A 19880-nucleotide genomic window follows, 5' to 3' on the forward strand; every position below is an offset into this window, starting at 1 on the left:
TGCTGCTATTTTTACGCTGCTCACAAAACAGAACAGGACATTACAATACAATAGAATTATTTTTGTTTGCAAAAAGGTGAAACCTAAACATTTTTTTAATTGAGTAATCAAAAACCCTAATTGAACTAAACATTTTGTTAAATATTTGCAAGAATGTTTTTAATACCTAAATATTTGTTTTTAGATAGTTACATTATTAGTACTGCAGGTACTTAACGTCAACACGACAAACGGACTAGACAAATGCCCCAACGCACCGGATAACATATATAGTAGTTGCAGCGAATATCTAATGTATCTACATTACACTATATCGTACCACAGAAATTATTGTTTGGTTATTTATGAAGGTTATAAAATGCATTTCTTCAAAATAGAATGTAATACATTTACGGAGTCTTCGAAAATTAAATTTCCAATCCCGTGGCATATTGATAAATTTTATTATAAAATAATTATTTGTGAGCAACACTGACCTTGTACTAATATTACTTTTAATATTAAGGAAACCGGTAAGTATGCAAATACATGTATGAGTCAAAATCTATAAATTTTTGCTCACAACAGTCCTTCAAGCTCGTCATTCATTACTCTAAGGCAACTCTTCTGCGGTGCAAAGATTTAATATGTATAATTGGAGCGTCCCCAAAATGGTATGGCATAAGTTAAACAAGCATTATTTCAATATCAATTGAAAAGTTGATTTTTAAGCTCAAGTTTAAATAGCAAATAGTTTTCGACATACAATAATACTTTGCACGCTTTTTTGACCATTCTGTGCAAACAACTGCACACTGGAGCAGTGGTAAAGAATAACATATTTAATTATTTTTTTGGCTAATTGGATATTTGTTCTCATAAAATGCAAGTTATAACTAAAAGAAATGAAGTATCTAAACCATAAATGTCCTGTTATTATTTAGGCAGAAAATTCGTTTATACTGTACAAAACTAACCAATAATTCATCTGCGGTTTACTCCTCCTGGTCACCGAATATCTACGGGTGCGGCAAAATGATAGGTACTATTTGGGATGTTAATAAAAACGGAATCATATAAAGCAAACATTTTTTTAAATTATTTTTGAAATGTAAATTTTATGTCATTTAGGAACGTTATTTTTAAAAAATGATGTCTTTTAAGTGACGGCCATTATTGTCGATGCACTCTTGTAGGTTCTCGCGGAAGCGCATCATTACCCGATGGATCATTTCTTGGGGAATTGAGGCAATTTCTTGTCTTATGGCTGCCTTTAATTCTTCCAAAGTCCGCGGACCATGTGTGAAAACTCTCGCTTTCAGGTAACCCCAAAGAAAAAAGTCGCAAGGCGACAAATCAGCCGAACGTGGCGGCCAGCCAAGATCACCCCGTAAAGGCACCACTTTGTTTAGGAACATTTCTTGAAGAAGATTTAGTGAACGACACGTTGTGTGCTATGTAGCACCATCCTGCTGGAACCAAAGATGTTCTCTTTGATCGTTGTTCATCTCGTTCACTTTTCGACGCAGGAAATTGTTAAGCATATCAAAATATCGATCTCCGTTGACTGTTACCGTCATTTCATCTTCTTCGAAAAAGTAAGGACCCCACACGCTGAACTCCGAGCTTGCACACTTTTAGACTGTGAAGAAGTCGCTCATGAAGTTCCTGTGGACTATTTGCTGACCAATAACGGAAATTTTGCTTATTTACGGTACCCGAGAGGTGAAAATGAGCTTCGCCGCTAGATATGAATACAGGACCTCTGGGAATGTTTTGAAGAATATCCCGGCATAAATTTGTACGGGTTTCAAAATCTTTTGCGCTTAATTGCTGCACTACCATCATTTTGTACGGATGCATTTGGAGTTGTGTAAAATTCTTCGAACACTTCTATCGGAAATTCCCAAGGCAGCTGCATGCTTACGAGCTGAATGCCTTGGAGACTGTTGTACGGAAACTCTTACTGCATTCACATTTTCCGGCGTTCTTACTGTCCTTGGTAGCCCAGTTGATTTTCGGTTAAGCGTAGAATCTGTTTCCCTGAAGTCTAAAACCCACCGACGAATTGTTCTTCCATCCGGAACGGCGCCATGCCGACCAACATCAAACTGATTACGAAAGGCGCGCTGCATCGCTATTACAGATTCCCCATTTCTAATAAACTCCTCGACAACGAAAGCACGATGCACTCCGCTCCAAGCCATGTCGATAACTGAAAATTGCATACTTTTCTCTGCCTAACGGGAGTGCGTACACAGTGTTGCCGGTTTTACAAACCGAACAACCACTATTTGAAACCCTGCCTACATTTTTGCCGCACCCTGTATAGACCAATTAGGAAGATATACGATTTACAATTTTTAAAATCAGACATTTCTTTATAGGATAAAATTGTACTATGTTAAAAAGTTAATATAACTTTATTAATATTTATAACATATCGTTATTACACACTAAAATTATAATTAAAAATTTCATCATCAGAATAAAAAGCATCTATTTTTTTTAATAGCGAACAGTTCTAGGCGTTAACTTCTGGAGGTAACTTGTTAGACCCAAAAGCGGCAAACAATGATCCCAATTTACCATATCCAAAACTACAAATATTAACCCACAATTTTTTTTTTAGCTGGCGATCTGATTGCCATAGCTTCGCAGAACGGAAGCATTTATCTATTTCGGGTGAGTCGCGACGGTTTCTCCTACAAGAAATCAAACAAGATCCGGGGCTCGCAGCCTCTAATGCAGATGGACTGGAGTTCTGACAGCAATTACTTGCAGACAGTGACAGCCGACTACGACCTAGCCTTTTGTAAGAATACTTTACTGCAGAGCTATTAAAAACAAATTAGAAAAACATATCAGCAATCTTCCATTTAAAAATATTCCCATTTAGCAGTTACTGATTAATCATGAATGTTAGGTTTTAAAGTAAATCCCTTTCTAAAAAATTATTTTACATTTATGGGGTATACTTTAATCTTTACAATGACGGTGATATAAGGCATCGACCAAGTACCATATTATATGAGCCTAATACCTGCCAAGATCATTTAATGTTTTTCACAAAACTGAGGAGATAGGTATAAGAAAACAAAATGCACAAATCACACAAATTAAAAATAGGATACTACACAGGCCGGAATGTTTAACATTTTGAACTGAAGCCGGAGTACCATGGGAAGTAGAAATTCAATTTTAGTAGACTTTATTCTTTTACCGGTTTTCGGGAATAACCCTGCACAGCGTAACGTTTATATTTTTTCTAGGGGACGTTAAATCGTTATCGCCAGAGAAGAGTCCAATTGCTATGAAAGATGTTAAATGGTACACGCACAATTCCACAGTAGGATTTATGGTTGCAGGTAAAATTTGTAGTTTTTATTAGTTAACATAGGTAAATATACCCTGTGCGAAAAAAAACGCATCATGAAGTGCATATTTTCAATCGAATTTGCTGAGAAGGTGCTGAAATGAAAGCAGGGACGGGCGATTATCTACGAGTATATTTGCATAGGTAAAAAAATAAAAAATGAAAAAATTGTGGTTTATGCGAACAAGTGGTTAATGACATTACCCGCCCAGTCTGAGTACACTATGACAACATGTAAATTACAAATCATTGGTATAATATGTTATATGAAAACATGATTGTGTTAGCAATGAAATTATCTCTCTTGGAGGGTTCCGTTAAGGTCAACATAAATTATATATACAAAAGTACACAGTGAAAGGTAACTGAAAAAACGCATCACAGAAAGAATGACCTCGAAATATTCACGTTATTTAAGGCATGAAAATATTGAATATCTCAAAAATGGGTCTATAACGTCTCGCATCCGTTATGTCCAGAATTTGCCTTTTTTTTAAATGCTAACTTAAACCGGGAAAAATTCAAAAATATTTTTCTTTTGAAAAAATAAGAGCGTTTAAATTAAATTTGTATTGAACAAGTTAAGTTTCGCATCGCTGCGCATATATTATTGAAATAAACTACAAGTGATTTCGAAAATAGTTATTAATTTTTTAGAAAACTTTAGCACTATATAATTTTTTCGATATAGCGTTTTTCGAGCATATAATAGCACTAATAGTGAATTTTTCGTGTAGAATATGTATTTATTTTCAGGCATGTGGAACAATCGTTTCTATCCGATGACTTCCCTGATCAGTACGGCGAGTAGATCAGCTGCCCATGATCTGTTAATTACCGGTGACACCGATGGTTATCTTAGACTGTTTAGGTATCTTTCACTCAGGGTTGAAATAACGGATATACCTATAATTTTCTAAGTATTGTAGGTACCCCTGCCTGAGTCCAAAAGCCGAATATAATGAAGAAAAAGTCTACAGCGGCACCGTGGCGTGCGCGAGGTTCCTCTTTAATGATCGGAATATCGTAACGGTGGGCGGTACCGATGCCGCTTTAATGTTATGGCAACTCACGGAAGAATAGCATAGACCAAATCCTGTGTATCTGCCGGCGATACAGAATACGAATCGGTGGCGAATGGAGAGAAGCGAAGACGAATCAGATTTCGAATCTGATGGCGATAGTACGACATTTGAGGTTTTAAATTTGCATTACTAGGCTAAAGGGCGCCGTGATTGTTGAGCGCCCGAAGAATGTGAAGAATACAATGCTTTAATTATATAAGTAGATCACACTAAATTTGTACGAACAAAATTAAGATGTTTGCCAAAAAGGTTCCTGTTAATGTGAACGGCGATGGACAATATCAATTTCTTGTCTATGCGGCTCAATAAAACTAATATTTAACTAACCAAAACCATATCAAGATTTTTCGAGAAGCTTTCTGATTCTATGAATGCGGTAGAAAAGCATTTTCTCTTTCCCAAGGCAGGCGAAGATCAATTTGAATCTGATTTTGTACTTACGAAAACATCCAATAAGATTGCCACACGGTTAGAGCGCACAAGACAACTTAAATTTATTGCAAATATAATTTTCGAAAAGTTCAATTCGAGTTTCATTCTTAAAATTGTGCACACTGTGCCTTCCTATGCGTACTCGTTGAAAGAGAACTTGTTGACTTGTTGGAATAATTGCATTAAACCTTTTTGTAGTTTTATAGTATAGACTAACATTTTAAAAAATGTGGGGTCTTTAACGAATAGGTACGAAATATTACACAATTTTTCAAAATGAAAGCAGAACTAGATTATCGATATAAAAAATTTCAGCCCAGGGAGACGCGCACTACTCAGGACTTGGCGAGATTAAAATTAACTGTAGTGGGTTGATAACAGGTTCACTCAGAAATTTTATTATGTCTTGTTCCAGTTTTTTCAAAAAACCACTGCAGGCAGGAACATTGTTATTAAAGTAGTATAACTACACAATACAATTGTACAATTACCGCAAACAACTTGAAAGTTTTTTTCAGTGCGATTGGCACAAATATGCAGGGTAATTCAAATTGTATTACTATTATTAATACGTTTGTTGTTACATAGGTATTTAAGTTGTCGCTTCAACTACGCCAACGTTAAGAATGTATTTATCTAAATAAACCTCGACTTCTTTGTTCTGAAAATTTGGCAAATTATATAATAGTTATAGTAATTATTGGGAGTGCTGGAGCAAAATCACAAATCGATAGTAATCGTTGTCTTCTCAGGTGTTGAACTGAGTCTTTCTCTTTTCAAAAATCTCTCTGCCTTAAAACTTCGCTGGTTACCTCAAATATTACCTACAAAATCAGAAAAAAACCCGCCTTCTTCATTATACGAACCCGCCTGTCGTTCAGAGAAAACAATTTGCAATAACTCTACCTTTCGCTAAAATAACGGCAACGCATTATTTTACCTATCCTCTTACTTTTTTAGTACCTCAAGTAATTACGAAGTATATAATAGATTTTACAGAAATGTTGGATATATTTTCGTAACGAAACGGATGCAAATAAAACATTATACGAGTTAATAAAACCACTTTAGATGAAATTAAATTAGACAAACAATGTACAGATAAAATAATACCTCAAAAACGCGCAACTGTATTATTTTAAAATTACGAAAAAATTACCGGTGCCTAAATGGCCCGAAGAAAATGTGAGAGATGGTCTCCTCAAAAGAGCTTTCGGGTTCATTTAAAATTATAATTAATTCCATTTAGTTTAGTTGATAGAATGGTGGAGCAGCAGCAACCTAATCAATTAATTTACTTCAAATTAGAAAGTAAATAAGAACTAAAAGTTCAGATTTTCACGAAATTATATATTATGACATGACAATTGTTTCGACAACACCGTGTCTATATAATGATTTCTTTCCTTCAGCAAATAGATTTTTATTTAAATACGTGCAATCAATGTGTAAAGCAGACTATGTTAGGATCTATCTAAAAATGTCACTTAAACCAGTTTTCCAGGTTTGCCTAAAATAGCTGCGAACCACCCTGTATATTCTCTAATGAGACCAGAAAGTAATCGAGAGGCGACTATCTCTCGCACACATTGAGAAACTGCCAATAGATATACCATACTTACTAGATAAAGTATCTAGAGTTTAGAAGCTTTTTGCAAAAATAACTAGCTTGTACCAGTTATTCATGGATATATAACCTATAATATCCGGGAATCCAATGGTTTTTATAGAACAATTTGCAATTGTTGGGAATCGGAGATCGGAGAAAAAGTTTATAAAATAATATTGCAAGCCACCTGATCTTTTTACACTGTAAGTTTGTTTTTACCATCGTATGCTAGTGACGGCTTCCGCCGGAAAACTCAAATAATATATATATATATATATATATATATATATATATATATATATATATATATATATATATATATATATATATATATATATATATATATATATATATATATATATATATATATATATACTTAATTTAATACATAATTCAGTTATTTTCATTACCTCTTGGAAAACAAGAATCAACAGAAGAATCAGAAGGAAAATAAATGTCCCGGAAAACATTTACATAAAAAATAAAAATACTACTTAATAAGTCACTAACATAAGATATTCAGCACGATCTCAATGATTTTATTATCAGTGTCAACTTCTACAATTGGTCGGTCCATAATTATAAATTATAATATATCATCTCATTAAAGTTGTATAAGATATTTACTAGGAGTATTCTGTATATATACAGGGCGAGTCTCCAACTGGCAGTATATACAAAACATTCAAAGTCAAACCTAATTCCCGATCCTCAACGAAATATTAATTCTTAGGTAATTAAAATAACATTTCAATCAAAGTTTTTTACAAACCATTTTGGTTATGAAGGGAAACTCTGTAACTCTTATTAAATAACACACAATTTTGCACAAGTAGCTCGCTCTGTTTATAGTCCGCTAGAAATAGACCCGACTTTAAGAAATTAATTTTTTACAAAGAATTGTATATACTATAATTCCATCTGATAAACATATGTGGCTTTCATTGTAGTTCAATTATAGTCATTTCGATAAAGCAATTTTTTGCATTTGTTTTTGTCTTAGTTAATAAATTGCTATTTGAAGTTTATACATGATGTCTTTTCTTCCTTTGTAAACTAATTTTCCGGTATAGCTTTGCTAAAAAATATCTACAAAATTAGTATAATAGAATTCACCAAAAGATATATCGTTTTTACAACCTTTTATGGTTTTGACTTTGGAATGAGTTTAAGCCCAGGCTGTTGTAAAACGGAAGGGACCATTCTTTTCAGCACGTGTAGCAGAAGGATAAGGTCGTATTTACGATGTTACCTTTACTTTACTGTTGCATTTTAAGACTAATGGACTAATAATAATCAAGGAATCTCACGGAAAAAACTCTGCACAAATCCCACCCACTTATTGAAGGTTACAAAGAGAAACCCAAGCGAGGTAGGCCTGCGGTAAGACTTCCAAGAGTATGTATACACGTTTATGGTATGGTAGTTCCATGACATTATTTTTAGCGGGAAAATGTTGTTTCGTGTGCATACACAGAAAAAAATTGGGTCAATATAAATTTCTAGTAAACAAATTCAAATTAATATTTTGATCTCATTGATACCAATTAAAACTTCTATGATTCAATTGAGTAATAACATGGGTATTACTAATAATGATATCACCAGTGTTTAAATAATTTAGAACAAAGTAAGTCATGACGGAACCGACTTTTGGTTCTTAAAGTGGAACTTTAAGACGTTAACCTAAAATGCCATGCGCTATATGCATTAAGGTGAAGGAAACACATATAAAAAAAAGTCATTTTCATTGTTTTTCTACTGTCACAGGAATAAACATCTTTTAAATATTAACTAAAGCTTCACACTCCACTTATATTATTATTAATACCTTTAAAGCAATTTTTCATATTTACATAAATTAAATAACAATTGATAAAAACAATCTTTTAAACAATTTGTACAAAAACATACGACAATTGGCGGCTTAAGTATTATCCATCAATCGATTTTGTGAACTCTGTGAAACTTCAATCTTGCTGAGGTTAGAGGTACCCTCAGTCCTATCCCCTAGACCACACTTCAAATCCATAATTTTCGCTTCCTCATTTAAATTCTCACAAATTTGTTTATTAATTTCATTGGTGTCATCGGAACACTCACAATACCGACCCTCGAGCATATTTGTGTAAACGTGTTCGATGTTTAGTTCACTGTTTTGAGATTCATATTTATCTGTGAATCCCCTATAGGATCCACTATTTGTTGGGTTACTCGGAGTTGCTCTCTCACTGGGAAACATTGTGCTTTTGGTGAAAACTTGAATTGATCGCCGGAAGCCTGCAGTTTTGTGCTGAGGATACCCCAGAATTTCACTCTTCGCAAAGCCAACAGCCGGCGACAAGAGGTACTCCCGAAATTTATCTGGGAAAAATTCTATTGTGTTGTAGTTCTTATAGATTACTTCCTGGAATTAAAACGACAGAATTATCAGTACCGTTCAATTATTAGGTTCAACATAAATAGATAGAACCGAAGAAAAAGAAAAAACATTACTTAAACATAACCAAAAACATAATATGTAATTTAAATAAGCTTACAGTAAGTTTTTTCTTGCTCTTGTAGCTGGCCCAATTTTGAGGTTCCAGAATCAATTTTCCGCCCGGTCTCAACTGCTCATACATCCTACGGAAACAAAGCTTAAGACCATTATCGCCCCAATTTAAATGAATCCACTTTGTGATGCTCAGACACAAAATCACATCAAACTGAGGTTGTTCTAAAGCCAGAAGACCCTCATCTTCCAAAACATAATTGCACTAAAAATAAATCTTATGTAGGCATTTCCGGATAAATCTTAAGTAACAAATATATAAAGTAAAATCTAAAATAATTTTTAAAAAAGTTTTTTAACACTACTGTACTACTTCGTATTTCCAGCCCCAAGATTAATATAAATCAATAGAAAAGTTGGTACCAAAAAATTTGTAAATGAAAGAAACTCAGATGCAACAAAACACGGCTAATTTAATTCATAAAATACGCCGCCAATTTTGTTTTTAATTTGCAATATGTATTCGTAAAATTACTAAGTATTTTTTCGCTATTGGTGCTTAAAAAAAACTATTATTGCGTTGCACCAGGTGTTTTTTTTTAATTAAACATAATTTTTGAGATAAGCCTTTGAATATTACAATAACGATATTGTAGTTCGACAAGCAAATGAAGGTTTGTTCTCTAACGCTACAGACAGGTTAAAAAGATATATATTAACGCAATTCAATAGTATTACCTGCTTATAGCAACTAGGAAATAGCAACTCACCTGCTTAAAAGTGACATTGTTAGGGAAGCCCCGCCCTTTGTGCGTATCGTGAAATCCTGGAATGTCAATTGTTCCGTATAATATAGGCATAGAAATAGGGAAAAACTCACTGCTACTTTTTATTTGAGTATTTTTTGCTTCCGGGGTATTATTGGGAGAATTTTCAGATGTTTTAACATAATGTTTGACATTCTTCCTTGCTATGTTTATCAATCTTGGATCAATATCAATGCCAGTAATATTACGGGCTCCGAAGTCTCGAGCAACGGATAATGTAACATGACCTATGTTACAGCCTATGTCTAAAATATCTTTGTTTTCAAACAAGTATGGGTGATGTGAAAATACTCTGAGTCTGTGATCTACTTCATTGTTAGGGTTCCTGTAACCGTAATACCTGCAAATACATGAGATTCACACTCGACAATATCTAATGAAATCATCAACGACGTTGCAAATAAACTGGCCAAAAAGCGGAAATCCATTTGCATGATTAAATATTAATTCACTTTATTATTAGCACAATCTATCTAGATCAAAGTACTTTAAATCTGTTTATTTAAAATAAATAAGAAAATATCTTTATGGTAAAAAAAAATATACAGGGCGGACCAGACTTTCGGGAGCAAACTCTGAGGGTTGATAGGAAACTATTTTTTATTAAAAAATTTTTTAAGTATTTCTCCTAAATCGCTTCATTTCCGTAATACGGACTATCACTAGAGTTACTAAAAGTAACAATAATAATTTAACAACCCTTTTTTAGTCATTCATAATTTTTTAACTCAAGCTAAAGCCTTCCCTTTTATTAATAAATAAAATTAACAGAAATAAATAAAGAATCTCTAAAAAAAAAAACATTATTCATTGTTCATTAAAAGCGATTTAAATAGATTTCATGGGCTTTATTTATTATTTTTTAAATTTTTTTATTCCTTTAAATTGTCTATATATTGATTTTCCCATCAACTAGAGTTTTCCGAATATATTATATTTCAGCACATTTCTTGGTTGTGATTTTGAGACACTATCATCCCAACTGCTGTATTTGATTCGGTATTTCAGTAGGAAACAATATTCACATTAACTTTTTATGCTGAAACAATTTTTGTCCTTTGACGCAAACCACGCGAGTGCTCCGACACCAGACAAAATGTCCCCCCGACAGCTCTAAACCGACTGGTCGCAACGTAAGGCTGCACACAATAACCTGAAACCTAACCCCCCAAGCTAACTTACCTATCGTAGTTCCCATACTGAAACTTCTTGTTCTTTTCCTTAAAAATAGGCATCTGTTCATCTCGGATCTTGTTTTGTCGTGGTTTCGCCCACTTTACTGAATTTGATCTCTTTGGCCACGCCCCTGGTTGCGGTATGACCGGACTTACAATCTTATCCATTGAATTCTTAAACTTTTTTACTGGATGAGGACCCTCTTCAGATTTTCTCTTTGGTCTCTCCTTTTTATCTTTCCCTAAATTGATTAACAGGTTTCTGCAGGTCTTCGGTCTTACATCGGCACAAACAGGATCCTCGGGAATCTTTGCTGAATCAGTTGAGGCTTCTGGAGTTCGAGCCTCAGAATTCCCACTGGCATCCGCGTCCAAACATTCGGTCGAAGCGGATATCGTTCTGCGTTTCTTCAGACGTTTCTTCCGGCCCTTTTTTACTGGAGAACAGAGTTGCTGCTCGTATTCCTCATCGTTTTCGCAATCGATCAAATGCAGTGGATCGGGCATATTCGGAGGTATGATCACATCGATAGGCATCTTTCTCCTGGGGGGGGTGGGTACTGGGGAGGACTTTGGCGTTACTGCGTTCATCGCCCTGTTGATTTCTTCGTCCTGGAGACTGTTTAAGTTTAACGGGTCATTTATGTTGCCCCCGAGCAGGAATTTCGTCGGCAGTACTGGTTTCGCGTTCATCAGTATGCCGCATCCCGAGAAACTCTTTGACCGCTTCCTTGAAGAGCGATCGTGTTTATTTTTACGCTTCGAATGGTTTCCTCCAAATTTGTTTGGACAATTTTTACTGTTTGGCAGTTGCACTTTAACTTCGTCTTTAACTTCCAATTTAACCGCCGCGGGTTCTAAAACTTCAATAGTGGACATCTTCTCCGCGATCTAAAAGATTTAGGCATTTAGTAGCATCAAAGAGTAAAATGTGCATAGCGAAAACTTGGTGTGTCATGAATAACAGTTTCTATTTTCCGATAAAGTTTATTTTGCTCAACATTATTTAAATATCTGGTTGTTAAAAATTGTGGATCTACAGTTTATAAACTATATGCTCTCTTAACAGTATCTGTATAGCTGACCAAAAGATTTATTCAAATTAGTGTTGGTACTCTATCCTTCGATAAGTATTGTTAATTTGTACCATTTTAGGGCAAAGATTTGTTGTATATTCTTTTATTTTCTTTTGCTATTGTAATTTACTATTTAATATATTATCCACCACTCTGCTTATTATTATTATATAAGACTTTGGAGTTCGATAATAAATGAAAAATCTTATGAATTTAAATTAATTAATTTCTTTAAAATTAATTGGCACTTTAAATACTTTATTTTATTTTCAAGGTGTTTTATCTTGAAAAACAGTCTTTAAGTTTTCATTTTCTACATATCTTAATCTAAGAAACACTGTTCAATAATTCTTAGGAATTTGGAATTAATGATTCAACGGAAATATAAAAAAAAAAGTTTTTCTTCTTTTTCTTTCTGCATACAATCTATTTTATGTTTTACATTTTTTTAAAAGACCACAAAGAGAGCAAAATTTTTGAAATAATTCTTGTTGGTATTCAAAGCTTTACTTCAACACAAAACGGTTTCTACATATCCTCCTTAATCTAAGAAACACTGTTCAATAATTCTTAGGAATTTTGTATGAATGATTTAGCTGATAGAGCGAGATAAATATCTTCTAAAATTTGGATTTTTCTTACTCCAGTCTAGTCTGCTTTTTAGATACCCCACAGAGCATAGCGTGTCCTGTTGCTATATTAGATTCACATATGAATTGTCAGACAGTTGTTCCCTTGATCAAGAATCCTTATGTTAATATACATTAAAAATGAAATATTAAAAAAAAGCTTTTCTTCTTTTTCTTTCTACATATATTCTATTATATGTTTTACATTACATTACATACCACAAAGAGCAATTTTTTTTAAATAATTCTTGTTGGTATTCAAAAATTTTCTTCAATAGAAAATAATCAAAAACTAATGAAAACAGATTTTACTTTTTCAAATGAAAATGGCGTAAGAACAAAACTTAATGAGATAAAATTTACTCTAATTGATGTTTGGAGGTGGCTTACCCTTTTTCCTTCAAATATATTTAGTCTAGTAAATTTGTGATAAAATATTATGGACCAAGTTGATAAACGACACTTTCGTCACGAGCTTGTTTTAACACCAGCGGAGAGCAGAAGTCGCTCCCAAAGTACCGGCGTTTTAAAGTGATATTTTGCGCACACCTGATCACTGCATAATTGGGTAGTACGAATAAAATTATACGCAGAGTTGTTCAATAGAAAAACATCAACCTGTGTAAATTTGATAATTACATATGTTTTAATTCATTCATAAATTCTGATAAAAGAACATCATTTTTTTGTTTACAATTTTTGAATCTATAGGTACGGCGTAAAAATATAAGGGCATACGAATTAATGAATCGATATGCGTTTTCTTACTGAAAAACCCTAATATAACCCAACAAATATTATGGTACATCTTTGACCGTGTATTAAATTGGATATATGTGTACCTCTACGGAGTGACGGAGTGATAAATATACTAATTTCAAATCTTGAATCTGAATTATGGAAAAGTAAAATTTATCATGCTCTCTCAAATGTCAAATAAATCAAAAACCACAGGAGACAAAAATGATAAAATATACAAGGTGTCATATTTTAGCATTTTAATAACGGCGCTACTCACACAATCAAAAACGATTTCGCGTCTTTAAGACTTCCTACCTCTCAGTACTTATATTAAAAGAGCGTAAAATAGTAAAAAAGTAAACGTTTAAATAGTCAAAGTCCTTTCCAAAATAAATATTCACTTTGGATCAAACGAAAATACAAGTGCAAGTTTAATATCACATACCTACCTATTGAACATATAAACATTGACAAATATTTGCTACTCTACAATCTAACCAATTTGTTAATCAGATTTTACAACTTAATTTACAATTGAAGCTTAGTGGACCTGCAAAATACCTGTTAACGTAATAAAAGGCAAGTTAAAAAAATTGCTTATTCGTTCCTATCGCAGTAGGAAGTAATAATTTATTAAAGATTACTTGACTTAAAAAAATTAAAACAAAAATGAACCTATATATATTTTTAGAGAATATATTTTATATGTAAAGCGGCAAATTAGAAAAGAGCAGTAAAATATTGCTCGTGTATCGTTCTTATTTGTATTGCACGTGAAGTAGAAACAACAATAACGACTATAATTTTAATAAATAATCATTTTTCTAGTTTTGATCACACCAATTGTCAATTTGCGGTTCATGCAATAAACAAAAAATTTGGAATTCGAAGACTTGGATACCCCATAAAGATTCCCGCGAAATAATTGTCAAAGCGCATGCCCTGCAAACTGAACATGTATGCCACTGCAGAGCTAAGAGAACGGACATGTTTTATATTTAAATTAAAGCCCCAAAAGCTTCATAATTGAGGATTTACTCACCTTAAAATTATCTTATGACTTCAAGAGCACCATAAAGGCAATTTTCGGTACAGATTCCACTCTAACTTCCGTTAAAATCTGTAACGTTTCTACGCATCCGCCCAACAACGTTCTATCGAAACGACTGCAAATCGCTGCGCTTCCAAACTGGCCTCCATTTTAACAATCCAACGATTTATCGCGACCAGTGACGAAAAGAGCCGATCAGATACACTCAAATAATAACTTAATTTTATGCTCATTTTCCAGTGGGGTTACGGTTAAATGTAAAAAAAATCTCGTTAAAAGAATTTAAAACATCTTTTTACCGGAACTAGTATTTCCAAGATCTTACTAATGCCAAGATTAGGAATGTGCATAAATATGCAGCAAATGAAAATTGGAACTTTCATAGGTAATAAATGCAGTACTCAGTTTCGCACACAAACTTGAAATTTGTACAGATTTGTGGAGAAAGTCTCTGAAAATGTATTAACAGAGATTGTCTGATTACGCCTAGTGAAAGAAATGGCTGCAAATTTATAGTTTTCAATAACTTATTTTAAACAGCTCCATAAAAGGCGGGAAAACAACTGACTTCCGCTTCCAAAGTTCAAATAAGTACCTTATGAATTCATCCAGTTACCTGTGACAATTGCCAAAAGACTAAGAAAAAGTAATTGGGTTTCTAAAATAAAATCAGTGAATCTTGTTAATTTCACGAATATTGTTTTGTCTCTACGTAAGAAAATAAACTTTGGAAAGGTATGTTAAATTAACTATATCTAATTAGAACTCTTAGAAATTTACAAGCAATCATCTGAATAACGTATACTGTGACTATCTCCTAGCATGTTAAATTTGCTAAGAAAAGTTTTTCATCAATTTTTCTTTCGCGTTTGCACAGTGTAGTACCTGAATTATTTCATGTGCTTTGGCACAGGGAGCTCTTAAAAATCATCTAAATCCTCCGATTCATTTATCTAAAGAAAAAATATATTGACTTTACGAAAAAAACAAGGAGGCGGATATTAACTCATGAAAATACCAAAATGTTGAATTGCATTATAACATTATCACGCATTTATTGTGGAGACTTTTCATATAGATTGCTCTATTCTCTTATATCTCGTAATTTTGTTATATATATATATATATATATATATATATATATATATATATATATATATATATATATATATATATACATATATATATATATATATATATATATATATATATATATATATATATATATATATATATATATATATATATATATATATATATATATATATATATATATATATATATATATATATATATATATATATATATATATATAAACAAGTGTTATGTACTTGCATGAACAAAAAATGTATACAAATTTTAACAGGCGCTGACTAAGTTGAATACTGCAGGGTGTTTCAAAAAACGCTTCGCTAATTTCTAGGGTAAATAGAATATTAAAGAATGAAGTTAATTTGAGTCCAAAAACTCCTCCCTTAAAAGATACGGCTTTGTAAAATTGTTTTTTGTTTTATTATTTCCAAAATGGCTTAAGTTACTTAAATAAAACTTAAATTTTGTATGGGTTAAAATTTAAATTCAAAATAATTTACATAAGATAGTTCGTTCTCACTTATCAAAATTATTTCAAATAATTTATTAACTCGGTCCAGTACCAGGAGGCGTTTTCGGAACATGTGTATTAACTAAACTAACGTTATTTTTATTATTATGCTAATTAACCTAGAAATTGCCGGGACGGTTTTTGAAACTCCCTGTATATTATTTCTATCTATAATACTTATGGTTAATTATCTAAAGATTCACTAATTTAAAACGGAAAAAACATTTTAATGTTAATATTTTAATATTAGCAATACGATAATTATGCTGAAATAAACGATAAGTAAATTGTAATAAAAATCAATAGATAAATAAAAACCTTCCGAACAATTGTTTGAGTAAGTTTTTGTATTTACACACATTTAAACTATTTTGCCTTTATAATACATAGTACCTAGAATACTCGAATTTACAATAATTATCCTAGTCAAATTACCTATTTTAGCTTTTAGAAATCACGATATTTTTTATCAGGAATCTAAAGCAAAATAAAATCTATTTAGCTTATGTAGTCCCCTGTTCATGGAAACCAACATACGTGGAAATTGTTATTAAAAGTTCCTTTAAAAAGAACTGCACATTAAATTTTACTTTAGTACTTTTGAATTATGCTTTTTTGTAAATACCCAACGATAATGTTATGCCCATATAAAATAACTCCTTTTCTAGCACTGAAAGATTTTTAGTCGGTAGTAAATAAATATCTAAATACCACACTGATCTTTTCTTAATAGCAATATTTAAACTTTGAAAGTGTTTTTTTATTGGCAAGATGAATGAAGAGGAATTAAATAAATAACTTTGCACTGAAATACTTCTCGAAATCTCAAAACCGAAGGGAGAATCCAGATACAATTAATTTGATATTTTTTTTGCACGAAAGTTCGAGAGTTGGGGTAGGGGAGGGTGGGGCAAAGAGGTTCACCTCAAAAATTACGCAATTTTTTTTTTCGTTTTTTCTTCTAATATAAATTTTTTTAGAAGCCAAAATTTGGGTAAATTTAGTTAAAGTTAGTCAAAAATAAATCGACTTGATGGTTAAAAATCAAAAAAAAATTATTGCCTCACCCTCCCCTACTCTTTTCACGTCCATATTCTTATGCACGTGAAATTAAAAGTCCTGTCAAACAAACCAAAATACATTGATATAGTATATAAAATCGTATTATCTATAGGTATATTGAATGTCAACTTTTTAATTGAATCTTAATTGATTTCAGTGCGAAAATATGCCTATGCTCAGAAAACCCAAAAAAACGCTTCTCTCGCCATTTGAAAATTCGAAAAAAATGCATATTTACTTAAAAGAAGATTATAAAGAGAATCTAAGAAACAATGAGGCGAATCAATATCTACGACCAAAACCAACCAAAACGGTTTCACAATTAAATAGTAGTGTTCAACTAGACAAAAATAAAATCAACAATCACGTTGAACTTACTAAAGTCCATTCATTCAACGTATCCGTAATGCCGGATTGCTCAACTAATGATCAATTTAGGAATGTTGATAAGGAAGCTCCAAATCAAGAGAAATTGAGACAGTTTCCAGGTGAAATAAAATCAAAAAGGAATATCCTACAGCACGATGAAGTTGATAATGCACTAGGTTACAAGGAAAAACCTTCCACTAAAAAAACTAAGAAGAAAATAATTGAGCAAAACCTAAACAAAAACTTAGTAGAGTCAAAATCGGACGAACTTATTGAATTGGCAGAATTAAATATGAAGTTAAGTCAGGAAAAGTGGAGTGAAAAAAGTAAATTGCAGTTAGAAGAACTAGATAAGTTGGTGCAATCTAACCTACAACTAAGTCAAGAAAAACTGCGTCCTCTACAATCCCCTAGTCCACGCGCAAAACGCAATATGAGTAAAGATAATTACCAACAAGCAAACCCAAAAAGAAAAACAAAAGATAATAAAAATAAAAAACAAAAAGAGACTAGCTGCCTAAACCATGACATGTTAAATAATATAATAAAGAATAACATTCCAGATTCACAAAAAAATAAAGATAAAGCTAAGATGAAAAAGCTTGACAGTTTCGCAAATAAAAATGAAACCCACAAAACTCGAGACAACAAACAAACTGATGAACAAATTATAAATCGCATGACTGAACTCCAAAATCTACGAGATGTGGGAGTTTATGTTTATTGCGATATATGTGATAAAATCCGTTATTTAGCAGATTACAAAGATCCACTGGACCTCCCTGAAAAATGGTACTGTTACATGAACCCCGATTTAAAATATAACAAATGTAGCGATCCAGAATATCCATTGAGCAAAGAAACTGAACAATTATTAATTAGGAATAAGTTCAATGCTGGAAGCATTGTATGGGCTAAAATGGAGGGTTATCCGTGGTGGCCAGCTATGGTGGAAGATGACCCTGACATTGAGGATTATTATTGGTTGGAGGACGATTCTGACGAACCAGTAAGTGCCTTTTTTTTATAGGGTGACACAATTTTTTCAATTCTATTCAATTAATTTATCAGAAATAAATGGAAAATCGAAATATGGTGATACACTGTTGTTCTATATATAGTAGGGAATGGTAAAGCTTAATTTTTTACACTTTGTTTTGAGACTTATATAGGCGAGGTAAAACAGTGCCAAAATACAAACACAGAAGTTGAAAGCAATAGCTATAGTTTACAGTTAGTTGATTAGTTTTTTAAATGACACATTTTGAATTATTTTTTAAATAGTTTCGTCCATAATTTTTTCTCTAATACGGTTAAATAGTAACGTTTTGCTTATTTCAAACCAAATCAATGCTCGTGTTTGGATTGTTAAACAGACTTTTGAAGTAATATTCGAGTTTTTCATTTCCCAGCGTGTCATTTTTAAAATATTAAAATTCCAAAAAGAAATTCATTAGAGAAAAATATTTACAATTATGATCAGATTTCAATATACGCGGAGTTCTATTCAAAAACGCCCCTATTAACTGTTATTTCTCCAGTTCTCGTGCGCTATATCTTCTGCATCACATCTTGGGACATGGATAAATGTATTATTGTAATAACATATACATTTTCGGTTTTCTAGACTTATTACCACGTAACATTTTTCGATACTAAACAAGTAACGAGAGCTTGGATTAAAACGGAGTATTTAAGATCATTTGAAATAAATGCAGGAAGCAAATGCTTTTTGTCAAAAAAGAAGAGTATTTATAGCCATAGGGTGGAGATGTCGACCAAAACTGCACAAAAAGCGTATAAAATGCAGCTATTAGATAGGCTGAAGACGTTCGGGTTTGTTAATCGTTTCAGTATTAACAAAAATAGACGCAAAGTAAATAAAAACACGGAGAAGAAACACTTTAAAAGCAATGAATATATAAATGACCAATTACTGATTAATGCAAAAATTTATGACGAAATGATTACGGACTGTTTGGATAATAATTACACTTCCTGTCTTGATATTTCACCTAACCTCTTTTAATTTGCTGCAAATATTTCGCAAGTTATTGCCTAATTTGGTTTATATTTTTGTTTTTTAATAATGGACATATCTTAAACAGTCTTCAGAATTGCATATAATTTGTTTAGATTGTTTAGTCTATTTATAATATTTGTATCAAAAGTTGTTAATAAAAAAACGTTAAAAATACATCGTGGTTTTCAATGAATGACAGAAAGGATTATTACTAAAAAATGTTAATGTAGCACTGCTTTCTAATAAATTGGGGAACATCTCATTCTCTGCAACTGAAATTTTTAGGAGACATTCGTCAATTTTTAATGTACAAAACTTCTAAAATTGTTTTTGCATCTTTATTTAACTT

General features: G+C 32.2%; 3 protein-coding genes across 6 annotated transcripts in view; 2 read left to right on the plus strand and 1 right to left on the minus strand.

The window, feature by feature from the left end:
- Positions 1–6723, plus strand: part of LOC132703812 (echinoderm microtubule-associated protein-like CG42247) — a 58118-nt gene extending 51395 nt beyond the window's left edge. For all 3 annotated transcript variants that reach the window (XM_060673298.1, XM_060673299.1, XM_060673300.1), the window contains 4 exons: positions 2612–2794; positions 3252–3347; positions 4112–4226; positions 4285–6723. In XM_060673298.1, the coding sequence (XP_060529281.1) occupies positions 2612–2794; positions 3252–3347; positions 4112–4226; positions 4285–4438 (548 nt within the window). In that variant the 3' untranslated portion in view covers positions 4439–6723. The remainder of the gene's footprint in view (positions 1–2611; positions 2795–3251; positions 3348–4111; positions 4227–4284) is intronic.
- Positions 6724–8231: 1508 nt separating this feature from the next.
- LOC132703862 (7SK snRNA methylphosphate capping enzyme bin3-like) lies at positions 8232–14615 on the minus strand. 2 transcript variants are annotated; one of them, XM_060673377.1, is made up of 6 exons: positions 14466–14615; positions 10985–11868; positions 9856–10142; positions 9746–9801; positions 9022–9240; positions 8232–8888 (listed from the first exon to the last, which is right to left on the minus strand). In XM_060673377.1, the coding sequence occupies exons 2-6, from the start codon at positions 11854–11856 to the stop codon at positions 8409–8411; spliced, it is 1914 nt and encodes a 637-aa protein (XP_060529360.1). In that variant the 5' UTR covers positions 11857–11868; positions 14466–14615; the 3' UTR covers positions 8232–8408. The 2 variants fall into 2 exon arrangements, with proteins under 2 accessions (XP_060529360.1, XP_060529359.1); XM_060673376.1 differs by having other exon boundaries at positions 9746–10142.
- Positions 14616–15075: 460 nt separating this feature from the next.
- On the plus strand, positions 15076–19672 carry LOC132703423 (zinc finger CW-type PWWP domain protein 1-like). Its single transcript, XM_060672672.1, has 3 exons — positions 15076–15209; positions 17297–18517; positions 19136–19672. The coding sequence occupies exons 2-3, from the start codon at positions 17306–17308 to the stop codon at positions 19535–19537; spliced, it is 1614 nt and encodes a 537-aa protein (XP_060528655.1). The 5' UTR covers positions 15076–15209; positions 17297–17305; the 3' UTR covers positions 19538–19672.
- Positions 19673–19880: the final 208 nt, after the last annotated feature.

This window comes from Cylas formicarius, unplaced genomic scaffold, assembly GCF_029955315.1.
Source record: "Cylas formicarius isolate icCylForm1 unplaced genomic scaffold, icCylForm1.1 PGA_scaffold_6__28_contigs__length_40554024, whole genome shotgun sequence".
NCBI lineage: Eukaryota > Metazoa > Arthropoda > Insecta > Coleoptera > Brentidae > Cylas > Cylas formicarius.

Coding starts and splice junctions, on each gene's coding strand:
- LOC132703862 (XM_060673376.1), bottom strand. CDS start 11,856: ATGTCCACTATTGAAGTTTTAGAACCCGCGGCGGTTAAATTGGAAGTT. Junction 10,143..10,984: donor CAGTATGGGAACTACGATAG/GTAAGTTAGCTT, acceptor ATGTATTTGCAG/GTATTACGGTTACAGGAACC. Junction 9,241..9,745: donor ACAATGTCACTTTTAAGCAG/GTGAGTTGCTAT, acceptor ATTTATTTTTAG/TGCAATTATGTTTTGGAAGA.
- LOC132703423 (XM_060672672.1), top strand. CDS start 17,306: ATGCCTATGCTCAGAAAACCCAAAAAAACGCTTCTCTCGCCATTTGAA. Junction 18,518..19,135: donor AGGACGATTCTGACGAACCA/GTAAGTGCCTTT, acceptor TCGGTTTTCTAG/ACTTATTACCACGTAACATT.